Below are 16,549 nucleotides of genomic sequence, written 5' to 3'. Positions count from 1 at the left end.
TTGGCTGTGACGGCGGGGCTGGATCAATGGGACAGGGCTTGACTGGTGGCAGAGTGACGGAGTGTCTCTGGACGTCCCATTTGACTGAGAGATCACCAGCTGGGCCCTGCAGTGGAATACTAATCCAGTCTCTCCTTCCTCTGGTGACAGCCAAGGCATGGTAGGACAGGACATGCCTCGACACCATTAATAACACGAAGGCCCTGAATGCATGTGAACAGCCAACTGCTTACTGCGGATTCCCCCTGAACTATTCCCTCATGTGGCTCTGTGACATTTCTCTGTTTGCTCGTATTAGCATACCAAATCAAATCAAATTGTATTAGTCACATGCGCCAAATACAACAGGACCTTACAGTGAAATGCTAACTTACCAACAGTGCAGTTTAAAAAAATACAGATAAGAATAAGAGATAAAAGTAACAAGTAATTAAAGAGCAGCAGTAAAAAATAACAATATATAAAGGGGGGTGCCGGTACAGAGTCAATGTGCGGGGTCACAGGTTAGTTGAGGTAGTATGTACATGTAGGTAATTAAAGTGACTATGCATAGATGAAAATAGAGAGTGGCAGTGGAGTGGAGAGGGGAGGGGGAGGGGGGCAATGCAAATAGTCTGGGTAGCCATTTGACTAGATGTTCAGGAGTCTTATGGCTTGGGGGTAGAAGCTGTTTAGAAGCCTCTTGGACCTAGACTTGGTACTCCAGTACCGCTTGCCGTACGGTAGCAGAGGGAACAGTCTATGACTAGGGTGGCTGGAGTCTTTGACGTTTTTTGGGCCTTCCTCTGACACCGCCTGGTATAGAGGTGCTGGATGGCAGGAAGCATGGCCCCAGTGATGTACTTGGCCGTTCTCACTATCCTCTGTAGTGCCTTGTGGTCGGAGGCAGTAGTTGCCATACCAGACAGTGATGCAACCTGTCAGGATGCTCTCGATGGTGCAGCTGTAGAACCTTTGAGGATCTGAGGATCATGCCAAATATTTTCATTCTCCTGAGGTGGAATAGGCTTTGTCTTGCCTGCTTCACGACTGTCATGGTGTGCTCGGACCATGTTACTTTGTTGGTGATGTGGACACCAAGGAACTTGAGGCTCTCAACCTGCTCCACTACAGCCCCGTCGATGAGAATGGGGGACGTGCTCGATCCTCTTTTTCCTGTAGTTCACAATCATCTCCTTAGTCTTGATCACGTTGAGGGAGAGGTTGTTGTCCTGGCACCACACGACCAGGTCTCTGACCACCTCCCTATAGGATGTCTCGTTGTTGTCGGTGATCAGGTTGTGTCATCATACTGTTGTGTCATCGACAAATGTAATGATGGTGTTGGAGTCATGCTTGGCCGTGCAGTCATGAGTGAACAGGGAGTACAGAAGGGGGAGTACAGAAGGGCACTGAGCACGCACCCATAAGGGGCCCCCATGTTAAGGATCAGCGTGGCGGAAGTGTTGTTACCTAACCCTTACCAATTGGGGGCGGCCCGTCAGAAAGTCCAGGATCCAGTTGCAGAGGGAGGTGTTTAGTCCCAGGGTCCTTAGCTTAGTGATGAGCTTTGAGGGCACAATGGTGTTGAACGATGAGCTGTAGTCAATGAATAGCTTTCTCACATAGGTGTTCCTTTTGTCCAGGTGGAAAAGGGCAGTGTGGAGTGCAATAGAGACTGCATCATCTGTGAATCTGTTGGGGTATTATGCAAATTGGAGTGGGTCTAGGGTTTCTGGGATGATGGTTTTGATGTGAGCCATCACCAGCCTTTCAAAGCACTTCACGGCTACAGACGTGAGTGCTACAGGTCAGTAGTCATTTAGGCAGGTTACCTTAGTGTTCATGGGCACAGCCATTATGGAGGTCTGCTTAAAACATGTTGGTATTACAGACTCGGACAGGGAGAGGTTGAAAATGTTAGTGAAGACACTTGCTAGTTGGTCAGCGTATGCTCGCAGTACATGTCCTGGTAATCCATCTGGCCCTGCGGCCTTGTGAATGTTGACCTGTATAAAGGTCTTACTCACATTGGCTTCGGAGAGCGTGATCACACAGCATCGGTACCGCTGGTGCTCTCATGCATGTTTCAGTGTTATTTGCCTCGAAGCCAGCATAGTTTAGCTCATCCGGTAGGCTCATGTCACTGGGCAGCTATCGGCTGTGCTTCCATTTGTAGTCTGTATTGGTTTACCACATCCGACAAGCGTCAGAGCAGGTGTAGTACGATTCAATATTAGTCCTGTATTTACGCTTTGCCTGTTTGATGGTTCGTAGGAGGGCATAGCGGGATAGCGGGAGAGTCCCACTCCTTGAAAGTGGCAGCTCCAGCCTTTATCTCAGTGCGTATGCTGCCTGTAATTCATGGCTTCTGGTTGGGGTATGTACATACGGTCACTGTTTGTATGAGGGCATAGATTGCACTTATTGATGAAGCCAATGATAGATGTGATGTACTACTCAATGCCATTGGAGTAATCCCGGAACATGTCTCCTGATCCTCCCTGGTTAACGTGTCTCCTGGTCCTCCCTGGTTAACGTGTCTCCTGGTGCTCCCTGGTTAACGTGTCTCCTGGTGCTCCCTGGTTAACGTGTCTCCTGGTCCTCCCTGGTTAATGTGTCTCCTGGTCCACCCTGGTTAACGTGTGCTGTCTGCCTGGCTGCATGGTCTTTTTTCCCTATCATATGGCTGAATTAGAGCTGATTTCACACACAGATTGAAGACACATTACGTCCCTGTCAGCGGTAGGCTCTGAGCACAGCACAGCCACCTGGAGGGCCCCTTTTTCTTTTTACATTGGTGCCCTCTGACTTCTCTTAGTGCAGCCGAGCATATGCATCATGGGCTGAATACACACATACGCACGCACACGCACACACACACACACACACACACACACACACACACACACACACACACACACACACACACACACACACACACACACACACACACACACACACACACACACACACACACACACACACACACACACACACACACACACACACACACACACACACACACACACACACACACACACACACACACACACACACAGAAACACTCAAGGCATACCTGGAATACACAGTTTAACATTATATAGAGCAGCAACACAGTGGAAGAGAGGGAAGATATACTATTAGAGAGATCGAGAGGAGAGAGACGGAGAGAGATTGAGAGGGGGAGAGAGACGGAGACTGCGGGGGAGAGAGGTGAAGGTTGAAGGGTTGTGGGGTCACCGAGGGGGAGAGAGATGAGGGTTGAAAGGTTGTGGGGACACTGAGGGGAGAAAGATAAGGGTTGAAAGGTTGTGGGGACACTGAGGGGAGAGAGATAAGGGTTGAAAGGTTGTGGGGACACTGAGGGGAGAGAGATAAGGGTTGAAAGGTTGTGGGGACACTGAGGGGAGAGAGATAAGGGTTGAAAGGTTGTGGGGACACTGAGGGAAGAAAGATAAGGTTTGAAAGGTTGTGGGGACACTGAGGGGAGAGAGATAAGGGTTGAAAGTTTGTGGGGACACTGAGGGGGAGAGAGATAAGGGTTGAAAGGTTGTGGGGACACTGAGGGGAGAGAGATAAGGGTTGAAAGGTTGTGGGGACACTGAGGGGGAGGGAAATAAGGGTTGAAAGGTTTTGGGGTTATTGGGTCGCTACATGTGTGTTCTGAAGGACAACATGCATATATCTGCCTCATTATTAGTGTTCTATCATACACTCTCCACTGACATCTGGTGAAAAGGCTAGATGTCTACTGTACATACATGACTGACAGGCTTCATCCGCTTGACATAATAATACATACAGCGTTTCTAATAATCAAAGTAACAGCGTTTGCCCTGAAATTAAAAGATGAAAATAAAAATGTTGGTGAAGAAAACCACCCAGAGGGTAAGAGAGAAATGAAAGGCTGTAGCAACACAGATTAATGTGCAATAGTGACTTTTGGAAGTAAGACTCATTCTGCTGGCGTGGTTTATAATATACAGCAATGACTCTGTCCATCAATGCTCTGCTCAAAGACCCTGATCCTAATCTCTTTCTCTCTACAGCCACAACGTTCCTCTTTTGTCTCCCTCACTGTGCCCACTGCCTAATCCAAATTCAATATGTTAACATATGCGAGCGCCTTGCTACATAGGAAAATGTAAAGCTGAGTCCAAAGGAGCGCATCCTGGGATTCTGCTGCAGTGTTGTGATGATTGGGCCCGAAAAGAGGGGAGGAATTATAAGTCATATCTCCATAATGACAGTGTACGCTTTGTTGGGATCTGTTCATTCCATTTCCATATTTTACTATGTGTGTCAACACAGCAACAATATCTACCACAATATTGTACAGCAGGGGGTAACTTGATGAGAAATGTTGAGGGGTTTAAAAGTGTGTATAATGTGTCTGGGATTGGTGTCATTTGGGGACAGTGATATGTTGAATAGATAAACACTGAAAGGAACATCTCTCAGAATCAAAGGGTGATTTTAGGTCTAAGCCAAATCGCAGGTTGATTCTATATACAGCAGCTCTATACATTTAAGAACATCTCCATTGAAGTATTGAACCTGAAACAGAGGAGGTTGAGTAGAGCATTGGATAGGCCCCTACAGACATGGGATTTCTCTCTCTTTAAGGTACAGTAGGTTTTCCCAGCTCTAACTGGCAGACACTTTGCTCTCCACTAAAAACGACCTACAATGAAGCGAACTAATGAGCCATTCAAGAAAAGGCGTCCTTAACCGAAGAGGTTAATAAGTTATTACTATATAATTATTAATACACAATACTGTAACATGTTTTCTATTTTCACTACCACAGGCTGCACAGCCAGACAGCAGCAATGCAACGTGACAAGGAAGTGTAACATTTATTGACTTGGAAAGCAATCCAGTGAAATGTTCTCTTTAGGGAGAGCTGCAGAGAACAAGAAAAGGCTTGTTCACAATTGCAAACCTTCTTTTTCTGTTTTCTGTTCATTGTATGACTAAAATGGCAAACTTCCGACAGATACAAAAATGTCAGAGATATTCCGATGTTAATGTCTAGTGTTAATAATATGTTTCAGATGTCAATCTGTTGATCAGAAAAGCATGGAGCGTGGCAGTATGTTGGCATGTAGCGTACTTGGTAACAGATTTGGACTAAATGAATCCTCCAGATGAATTATGGGAGATAACATGTTTCTGTATGTCCAACATATGGAAGGGAACTAAATCTGCCTCATCACAGGGAGGGCAATGTGAAGATACGTCTCACAGAAACACACATGCCATGTTTGAGAGCCAAGGATTTCTACCTGGGAAACATAATGTCGTTGTCGGTTGAAAACCTTGTAACTCCATTTTATGTAAATGTTCATATTATACTTTTTTTTAAACCAGTAACACCCCTCAATGTCCTCTGGATCAAATTAAGGTCCTATATCTGTAGAGCTATGAAATGCAATTTAGTGCTATTAAATAAAAGTGATATTTGATCGTTTTTTTTAAGTGCGGTGTGAGAATCGGCTATCTGTCTCCCAACATGGCTGGGTTTCAGTACCTATCCTAGGCCTGGTAGTTTACATAGCAGTTGTGGTAAAACAGTCAGGGAGTGGAGTAAGGACAGTCATGACTCTAGGACCAAGAAAATGTATTTTAGTTAACAGGAAAATATTTCCAGAACAGTTTCTGTTTTGGAGAGAAGAGGTTTTAATCAGACAGCAACGATAAGGTATGTGCACTCTCCAGCCAGCCAATCAATAACATACATTCTTCATTTGAACAATTCAATTAAAGCACATTGATGGAATTAAAACCAGTGGGACTGCATCCAGAAGCATCTTGTCAAAACCCTAGAGAAGAACCTTTTTCCTCTTCGGACGATTCCTACGGACCTGGAGATTGGTAAAGGTTGACGGCAGGCAGGGGCAAAGAACATAACAATGGGATTATTTCTTATGATTATAGCAGAGTAAGTGTTGCCCCTAATTGGTGTAAACAGTTGTGACTAGCTACAAAGCAACACACTCATCCAAATCAAATCTCCTGGCTGGACTATTTCGGCCTGATTACACAATAACCCCACGGTGAGTGACCGTGTTCCTCCTCAGGCATCGGCTACACAGCCTAGCGCAGCACTGAATAGAATAGAGAATCATGGTAGAAGGGGGATTGGAGCTGCTCGCTAACTGCCTGCCTCCCTGTGTTAAATCTCTGAACCATGCTCGCTGGCTAACTGCCTGCCTGTGTTCCCTCTCTGAGCCATGCTCGCTGGCTAACTGCCTGCCTGTGTCCCCTCTCTGAGCCATGCTCCCTGGCTAACTGCCTGCCTGTGTCCCCTCTCTGAGCCATGCTCGCTGGCTAACTGCCTGCCTGTGTTAACTCTCTGCGCCATGCTCGCTGGCTAACTGCCTGCCTGTGTTAACTCTCTGAGCCATGCTCGCTGGCTAACTGCCTGCCTGTGTTAACTCTCTGAGCCATGCTCGCTGGCTAACTGCCTGCCTGTGTTAACTCTCTGAGCCATGCTCCCTGGCTGCGCTGCAAAGTTAGCTAGAGCGGTTAGCTAGAGCAATGCAAGTGTTATCGCTGCTGAACGGCAGGGCAAATTTTCTCAGCTGAATTGAGGTTAAGAAGAAGAGCAGTCACACTGACTGTGCTAGTGGTGTGTGTGTGTGTGTGTGGCAGGCAGAACCAGGGCAAACACAGCATTGGGAGTTTTTTTATAGACCTCAAAGCCTTTATTAAAGGGACAGCTCAATCAAAACACAGAAACAACTTGATTTTCATGAGCTTCCACAATCTTTCCAAAGTTGTGGGGAAACCATTCATCAGGTTTTACAGTGTTTGGAGAAAGGAGTGGCTCTGAAACAATATGTTGGATAGACAATGGTTCCTCTCCCAGTTGTGCCAAGCAGCCTTTCTGAGCTTAAAATGCAGGTTGTTATGGTCTTCTAAGTCAAGACACCTGCTCTGACCTTCCCACTCACCTGGGTACGAACAACCTTTACAGGAATGAAACCCTCTCTTCTATCAATATGACCTAGGAAGCCAGAAACTTTACAACATTATGGAACTCATAAATTATAATGTTGTCCTCCGACGGGTGTTTTTATTCGACAAGGGGAGGAGGTACATTATCTCTCCTTTTCTGTCTCTCTACACCTCTCTTATTTCCTCCACCACCACCTCTCAGCTGTGAATAACTGTCCATCTTCATATCTTTCCTCCCTCGCTCCAGACTCCATAGATGCGTTAAAGAACAGGAGTTGAGAAGCCTAAGAGTTATGGGTCTGCCAATGACACTTAATACCTTATTGTTCCCCGGAGAAAACAAACAAACAACTTAAGCATGTTAAGTGAGGGAGGGCCTCTAACAGTGTGGACCCAGGTCCAACTCTCTTCTGGCTGGGGATTAGAGAATTCATTAGTAATCTGCAGGGGAGAACTTTAAAGCAGCTTGATTTATGTGCATAGGTTGCAGAAACTCCTCTCCCCCACTCGTTTACCTACAACTGCTATGTAAACAACCAGGAATAGGATAGGTACAGAAACCCAGCCATTTTGGAAGGAAGATAACCAATTTCCACAATGCACTTCAACAACTATCAGATAAGATAGCAGTTATATTTAATAGCACTAAATTGCTCTAGGTTGACTAGATATAACAGAACACCTGACCTCAATACACAGGAACATAACAGAACAACTGACCTCAATACACAGGAACATAACAGAACAACTGACCTCAATACACAGGAACATAACAGAACAACTGACCTCAATACACAGGAACATAACAGAACAACTGACCTCAATAAACAGGAACATAACAGAGCAACTGACCTCAATACACAGGAACATAACAGAACAACTGACCTCAATACACAGGAACATAACAGAACAACTGACCTCAATACACAGGAACATAACAGAACAACTGACCTCAATACACAGGAATAGTGTCCAACGTCTTGGAGCTCGGTGGGTCTAAACCAGATAGCGTCCTCCTCCTTGTTCATTCTGATGCCGTCGAAAGAGATAGGCTCCTCAAAGTCTCCGTGTCCTGTACTTTTATACCACATAAGGCTTAGTCCCACACTCTGGGAGTGGGTGTAGTTCGCTCTGATGTATCCATAGAATAAAGCACATTTAATCCGCACCGGTTCCCCCAAAAGCACTTTGTATTTCAAGTAGTCCACTGACCAATCCGTGCAGTCGTCCACTGAGGAGAAAGGAGAGAGGGAAAGGTAGATTAATAGGACTGTCATAAGAGCGTCATAAAAGTGTTGTAATGATACAATATAAGCACATTTGTTTACTTACACCAGGAAAACAAGCTGAAATATGCTGATCATTTAAATGGTATTTGGAGCTGGGAAGTGGGATCAGAGTCAAATAAATGACTGGCCTTAGTTAAGTCTCTATGTGCATTGCCAGTATTGATTTGACCATCATGAATCAGGAAGTAATAATTGTAACAATTGTTTACAGTAGCATTTTCATCTCAAAGTGGCGACACTTCCAACCTATCACCCCTCTCTAAGCTATTTCCACCACACAGGAACAGTAGAAAAGATGTAGACAGCATGGAACACATAAAAGAAGAGGATAGAGTAGTAGCTGTGGTTGCCGGGGCCTACAGCTGTCTGCTCACCCAGCCGTGCCAGAGCACTAGCACCAGCTGTGACCTAGTCAGAGACGGGGCAGCGAGAGCCAATGGGAGGGCAGAGTCAGGAGTAAACACACGACCACGCACACCCGGAACGAGGACGAGGAGCCAGGAGCACACGGCGGTTGACAGACAGGGGTGTAAAGTCCAAAAACATGGATGGCATTACCACCAGACCGTGGAGGCACTGTCCTCTGAGAAACTCACTGCTAAAAAGTAGCACCTCTGTATTTAAACGGTATGAAGCATTTTCAGCCAAATTACCCTTATTGTATAACAATATTAGACTTCCCAAAGCATAATTCATCCTCTCTCCAGACATGCACACATACTACATCCAGATGTATTAGTCTGTATTATAGACTCTTTAACATCAATCTAACATAATGATTACATACAGGCCCAGTTGTCAGAGCCATCCACTTCCATCCTAATGGACGACTCAGGACACTCATTCAGATTAAACTGCAATAGAAAACAAGAGAATATCTCAGCGTACACACTGAACTGCCTTCACTGTCCTCTTTCAATAGCACAAATGTCAATGTTCAGGGAATAAATGAAAAATCCCTTCCTGATATTGGCCAGCTACAGGTAGAGGCTGGGGGTCACTGAAGGTTTATCACCATTATGATATCTCATATAGTAGTCGCCGACCACCAGCCAATCATATCATATCATATCCCCATTAGGTACCTCATCAATTGGAAAATACCTGAATTGATTCGGTTGGTTTGCATATTCATTTTGGATCGGTGGGGTGTCTGTCTGTCACTCACACAGTTGCCTACCTCAAGGAGCACTAAGGGGATGGAACAAGAGTTCCAGGGGACCCCAGCCATACACACACAAACACACACACACACACACATGCATGCACACACACAGTGAAAAGGCTGTAGAAATCAGAGTTTTCATGCAGGCTTCCGGGCTGTGGATGCTAGCTTCTGTCCTCCTCTGGGTACATTGACTTCAACACAAAACCTAGGAGGCTTGTGGTTCTCACCCCCTTCCATAGACTTACACAGTAATTATGACAACTTCCGGAGGACGTCCTGCAACTGATCAAAACTCTCGCAGCATAAACTGACATGATGTCGACCCAATCAAATGATCAGAGAATGAATCTAGTACTGAAAGCATAAGCTACAACTAGCTAGCACTGCAGCGCATTTAAAGTGTGGTGAGTAGTTCACTCAAAGAAAGAAAAATACAATAGTTTAACAGTTTTTAATAAATTAATTCCTTCCAAAATTAAGAACAAGCGAGAGAGAGAGAGAGAGAGCGAGAGAGCGCAAGCTACATTTCATAGTAAATACAAGTCAATGTAAGCTTTTAGTTGTATTAATTTATTGCTGACGGGGCCCACCGGTGTAACTGCTAAACTGCTTGTTGCTGACTGTACACTGTACTGCATGACTGTATCGAGTTTACTAACATGTTAGTTCTAGTAGCTAAACTCAGCAAAAAAAGAAACGTCCTCTCACTGTCAACTGCATTTATTTTTTAGCAAACTTAACATGTGTAAATATTTGTATGAACATAACAAGATTCAACAACTGAGACATAAACTGAACTAGTTCCAAAGATATGTGATTAACAGAAATTGATGTATCCCTGAAAAGGGGGGGGGGTCAAAATCAAAAGTAACAGTTAGTATCTGGTGTGGCCACCAGCTACATTAAGTACTGCAGTGCATCTCCTCCTCATGGACTTGCTGTGAGATGTTACCCCAGTCTTCCACCAAGGCACCTGCAAGTTCCCAGACTTTTCTGGGGGGAATGGCCCTAGCCCTCACCCTCCGATCCAACAGGTCCCAGACGTGCTCAATGGGAATGAGATCCGGGCTCTTCGCTGGCCATGGCAAAACACTGACATTTCTGTCTTGTATGAAATCACGCACAGAACGAGCAGTATTGCAGGTGTGATGTTCAGATATACCGATCCTGTGCAGGTGTTGTTACACGTGGTCTGCCACTGCGAGGACGATCAGCTGTCTGTCCTGTCTCCCTGTAGCGCCTCACAGTACAGACATTGCAATTTATTGCAATGGCCACATCTGCAGTCCTCATGCCTCCTTGCAGCATGCCTAAGGCACATTCATGCAGATGAGCAGGGACCCTGGACATCTTTCGTTTGGTGTTTTTTAGAGTCAGTAGAAAGGCCTCTTTAGTATCCTAAGTTTTCATAACTGTGACCTTAATTGCCTTCTGTCTGTAAGCTGTTAGTGCCTTAACGACCGTTCCACAGGTGCATGTTCATTAATTGTTCATGGTTCATTGAACAAGCATGGGAAATAGTGTTTCAACCCTTTACAAAGAGGATCTGTGAAGTTATTTGCGATCTTTACAAATTATCTTTGAAAGACAGGTTCCTGAAAAAGGGACATTTCTTTTTTTTGCTGAGTTTATGTTGACTATGAAGTGACAACGATATAGGCTGTGTGTAGCGGTTAGAGGTTATGATATGAAGGTTTGGCTTGGAAAAGTTTTTTCGCCTGGTCACAGACAGCTGATGTGGTGTGCACTGAAGTCCACAAGCGAAGGGAAAAGGGGAGAGGAGGAGAGTGCGTAGATAGTTGTAAATAAATTATAAACGCAACGAACTGTTTGTATGTATCTGCTATGAAAGTGAACTGTGTTTGCGTGTGATCAGGGGTGTACTCATTGCGTCTCTTCTGTTGTTAAATGTTTCTAAATGGAAGCAAACGGAACGAAACGGGGATAAACATACCTGCATTTGTCCAATAGAAACTCTTGTTTGCAACTGGACTAATGATTACACCCTATATCAGCTAGATGCAGGCAAGAGTGTGCAACTCGGTATTGAATGTGTCACTGTCTGTCACCTTGATTACTAAAAAGGATCTCAACCTGTGCACCTACTGTACGTTGTAAACTTTCATTCATAAGCTAGGTTGTAGCAGCATCATGATGGGTACAGGGAACATTAGAGCATCATGTAGTAGCCTAGTGGTTAAGAGTGTTGGGCCAGTAACTGAAAGGTCGCTGGATCCAATCCCGAGCCGACTAGGTGAAAAATCTGTCGATGTGCCCTTGAGCAAGGCACTTAACCCAAATTGCTCCTGTAAGTCACTCTGGATAAGAGTGTCTGCTAAATGTCTAAACATTTAAATGTAGCCTAAACCAATCGATGTTACATTAAGCTGGGAGAATGGAATATGAATGACAGTCGTCCAATATGCTGTAATAGAAATAAGGCCATGCTCATGAAAAAATGATAATCCTCCCTCATCTTAAACACTTTTGATCTCATGTCAGTTATCCCTCATCTTAAATACCACTGATCCCATCTCAGTTATCCCTCGTCTTAAATACCACTGATCTCATCTCAGTTATCCCTCGTCTTAAATACCACTGATCCCATCTCAGTTATCCCTCGTCTTAAATACCACTGATCTCATCTCAGTTATCCTTCCATCTTGTGCAATCCATTCCTCCCTCCTCTTAAATGCCACTGATCTCAGCTTGTGCAATCCATTCCTCCCTCATCTTAAATGCCACTGATCTCAGCTTGTGCAATCTAATTCCTCCATCATTCACTCGCTCTCGTTTCAACTGTCTATATCTTCCCCCCATTAAAACAGCTGGCTAGCACAGCTGCTGAGCACTCAACAGGCTTGGCTAATTGTGTCTTCATTAATGTTTTATTTACAAGAAACAACTCTGCAGCTAATTAACGGGGGGGGGGGGGGGGGGGGTTGTCCTATAATTAATCCATTCCAGAGAGATAGAGTGAGAGTGAGAGTGAAAGTGAGCGAGAGAGAGAGACTAAAAATAACTCACATTTCAATAAAGCAGACACTGGATAAGCATCAATATGGCTTTTGAAACGACCATAGACTTCACAGTGGAGTTCCACTGAAATCTACATCTCTATGTGTTAGTCTGTGGAGATGCTCTTCAAGTAGAGACCCAACCCCAAGCCTCTTCAGGCTGGAGAGCAGGTAACTAGATGATAGTGATGTAACAGTAGCAGACATTAACAGGAAGGCTGCAGTCTACAGGTCGGTCTGGGTATTGGGGGGCCTTTCACAGCATGACTTACAAAAGTGTTACATTCCTCCCCCTGTTGCCATGGGAACCCAGGAACTAACCTTGCTAATCAACGACTGACTAATTAAGCGTCGTTTGAGCACTGTGGCAATCTGTAACTAAAACAAGAAATCACAAAGACGGTTTCGCATAATTAAAAGCTAATTGCGAGAAGTCTCCTTTAGAGAACAATCTCTACCAGTCTTTAATGCACTCACAGAGTCAGTCACACACAACTCATATTGCATTTGGATCTTTTCTTCCAATTAGAGTTTTAAATTATGAATAAACAGTCATTATGGAAAGTGAGAATTTATGAATGGTCACATAGGACTGAGCTATACTCCGTTTTAATTCCTGGCTATGTGTATACTAATGGCTCTGTGTCCTGGCTATGTGTCCTGGCTATGTGTCCTGGCTATGTGTCCTGGCTATGTGTACACTAATGGCTATGTGTACACTAATGGCTATGTGTCCTGGCTATGTGTCCTGGCTATGTGTCCACTAATGGCTATGTGTCCTGGCTATGTGTACACTAATGGTTATGTGTCCTGGCTATGTGTCCTGGCTATGTGTACACTAATGGTTATGTGTCCTGGCTATGTGTCCTGGCTATGTGTACACTAATGGCTATGTGTCCTGGCTATGTGTACACTAATAGCTATGTGTACACTAATAGCTATGTGTCCTGGCTATGTGTACACTAATGGCTATGTGTACACTAATAGCTATGTGTCCTGGCTATGTGTCCTGGCTATGTGTACACTAATGGCTATGTGTACACTAATAGCTATGTGTCCTGGCTATGTGTACACTAATGGCTATGTGTACACTAATAGCTATGTGTCCTGGCTATGTGTACACTAATGGCTATGTGTACACTAATAGCTATGTGTCCTGGCTATGTGTCCACTAATGGCTATGTGTACACTAATAGCTATGTGTCCTGGCTATGTGTACACTAATGGCTATGTGTACACTAATAGCTATGTGTCCTGGCTATGTGTACACTAATGGCTATGTGTACACTAATAGCTATGTGTCCTGGCTATGTGTACACTAATAGCTATGTGTCCTGGCTATATGTCCTGGCTATGTGTACACTAATGGCTATGTGTACACTAATAGCTATGTGTCCTGGCTATGTGTCCTGGCTATGTGTACACTAATGGCTATGTGTACACTAATAGCTATGTGTCCTGGCTATGTGTACACTAATGGCTATGTGTCCTGGCTATGTGTCCACTAATAGCTATGTGTCCTGGCTATGTGTACACTAATGGCTATGTGTACACTAATGGCTATGTGTCCTGGCTATGTGTCCACTAATAGCTATGTGTCCTGGCTATGTGTACACTAATAGCTATGTGTCCTTGCTATGTGTACACTAATGGCTATGTGTCCTGGCTATGTGTACACTAATGGCTATGTGTCCTGGCTATGTGTACACTAATGGCTATGTGTACACTAATAGCTATGTGTCCTGGCTATGTGTACACTAATGGTTATGTGTCCTGGCTATGTGTACACTAATGGCTATGTGCACACTAATAGCTATGTGTCCTGGCTATGTGTACACTAATGGTTATGTGTCCTGGCTATGTGTACACTAATGGCTATGTGTACACTAATAGCTATGTGTCCTGGCTATGTGTACACTAATAGCTATGTGTCCTGGCTATGTGTACACTAATAGCTATGTGTCCTGGCTATGTGTACACTAATGGCTATGTGTACACTAATAGCTATGTGTCCTGGCTATGTGTCCTGGCTATGTGTACACTAATGGTTATGTGTCCTGGCTATGTGTACACTAATGGCTATGTGTACACTAATAGCTATGTGTCCTGGCTATGTGTACACTAATAGCTATGTGTCCTGGCTATGTGTACACTAATAGCTATGTGTCCTGACTATGTGTACACTAATGGCTATGTGTCCTGGCTATGTGTACACTAATGGCTATGTGTACACTAATAGCTATGTGTCCTGGCTATGTGTACACTAATGGCTATGTGTCCTGGCTATGTGTACACTAATGGCTATGTGTACACTAATAGCTATGTGTCCTGGCTATGTGTACACTAATGGTTATGTGTCCTGGCTATGTGTACACTAATGGCTATGTGTACACTAATAGCTATGTGTCCTGGCTATGTGTACACTAATGGCTATGTGTACACTAATAGCTATGTGTCCTGGCTATGTGTACACTAGAACGCTGGAACACTGGACATCTAATGCCTTTTTTCCATCACTGTCTCTCTTTCTCCCATCAGCCCAGATTAAACACAGACCATTATGGCTCTACAGTCACTCATTTTTACAGCTCGGAGTGTCTTCGCTCGTCTCTCCCTTCACGTAGATAAAAGTCCCCAAGAATGATGTCCTCTGTCAACTAGGCTCCTGCAGTGTGAATGGATTCTCAGGTGCAGAATGGGAGCTGTCTCTAGTCCTACTGTTTCCTCGTCTGAAAGGTGTTTGGGTGAAAAAGGAGAAGCACGTTGGTTGTCAACTTCTTGATTCATCAAAATAACACGGCACATTTACATGCACTGTATAAAGCATTATGTGGCAAAGGTCACATTTACATGCACTGTATAAAGCATTATGTGGCAAAGGTCACATTTACATGCACTGTATAAAGCATTATGTGGCAAAGGTCACATTTACATGCACTGTATAAAGCATTATGTGGCAAAGGTCACATTTACATGCACTGTATAAAGCATTATGTGGCAAAGGTCACATTTACATGCACTGTATAAAGCATTATGTGGCAAAGGTCACATTTACATGCACTGTATAAAGCATTATGTGGCAAAGGTCAAATAAAAACAGCTTTGTACTTTAGAGGAAAGTTATCAACACCAAATGATCCAGTTTGGATTCGTCTGAAAAGTTCACATTTCCAAGTCTGTATTAATTTGGACAGAAGGTAGTAAAGTTCTCAATCGGTTCAAAAAAATACAAAATGAGTAATAGTAAAAACATCCAATAGATTTTTCAGTTGAGTACCGCCATGTTGAAAATGTCAACAGTTTAATTGAGTATTTACAGCAGAGAGGAGGAGAGATTGGAAATATATTTTCCCTCTTCAAATTGTATTCATTCAATCAAACTATTTTCATGGAAATATTCAACATAGACAGTAGTAGCTGAGTGAGGAGAAGGCTCTGTGTAATGCTTCTCGTTGGTGGAAGGAGAGGAGGACCAAAAGGCAGCGTGGTAAATGTTCGTCATGTTTTAGTTGAACGAACTGAACACTACACAAAATAATAACGAAGTGAAAACAAAACAGTTCTGCCAGGTGAACAGACACTAAACAGAAATTAAACACCCACAACCAAAATGGGGAAAATAGCTACCTAAGTATGATTCTCAATCAGAGACAACGAACGACACCTGCCTCTGATTGAGAACCATACTAGGCCAAACACATAGAAATATAACAACCTAGAAAAAAGAACATAGACTACCCACCCCAACTCAAGCCTGACCAACCTAACACAAAGACATAAAAAGGAACTAAGGTCAGAACGTGACACTCTGTCTCTCTCGCTGTCTCTCTCTCTCGCTGTCTCTCTCTCTCTCGCTGTCTCTTCTCTCTCTCGCTGTCTCTCTTCTCTCTCTCGCTGTGGTCTCTCTCTCTGTATCTCTGTCCGCCTCTCTCTCTGTTTCTCTCTCTCTGTCTCTCTCTCTGTCTCTCCTCTTCTCCGCTGGTACTCTCTCTCTCAGTCCTCTCTCTCGTTTCTCGGTCTCCTCTCTCTCTCTGTTTCTCTCTCTGTCTCCGCTCTCTCTCTCTCTCTCTCCCCTCGCTGTCTTCTCTCGCTCGCTGTACTCTCTCTCTCTCTCATCCTCTCTCTTGTTT

At 44.2% G+C, this 16,549-nt stretch overlaps 1 protein-coding gene across 4 annotated transcripts in view; it reads right to left on the bottom strand.

The window, feature by feature from the left end:
- Positions 1-16,549, bottom strand: part of LOC116374138 (interleukin-1 receptor accessory protein-like 1) — a 399,675-nt gene that overhangs the window by 219,639 nt on the left and 163,487 nt on the right. For all 4 annotated transcript variants that reach the window (XM_031823979.1, XM_031823977.1, XM_031823980.1 and 1 more), the window contains exon 3: positions 7,897-8,176. In XM_031823979.1, coding sequence (XP_031679839.1) covers positions 7,897-8,176 — 280 coding nt within the window. The remainder of the gene's footprint in view (positions 1-7,896; positions 8,177-16,549) is intronic.

This window comes from Oncorhynchus kisutch, linkage group LG5 (assembly GCF_002021735.2).
Source record: "Oncorhynchus kisutch isolate 150728-3 linkage group LG5, Okis_V2, whole genome shotgun sequence".
In the NCBI taxonomy this organism is placed as follows: Eukaryota; Metazoa; Chordata; class Actinopteri; order Salmoniformes; family Salmonidae; genus Oncorhynchus; species Oncorhynchus kisutch.
This window is presented reverse-complemented; position numbering and strand designations above follow the sequence as displayed.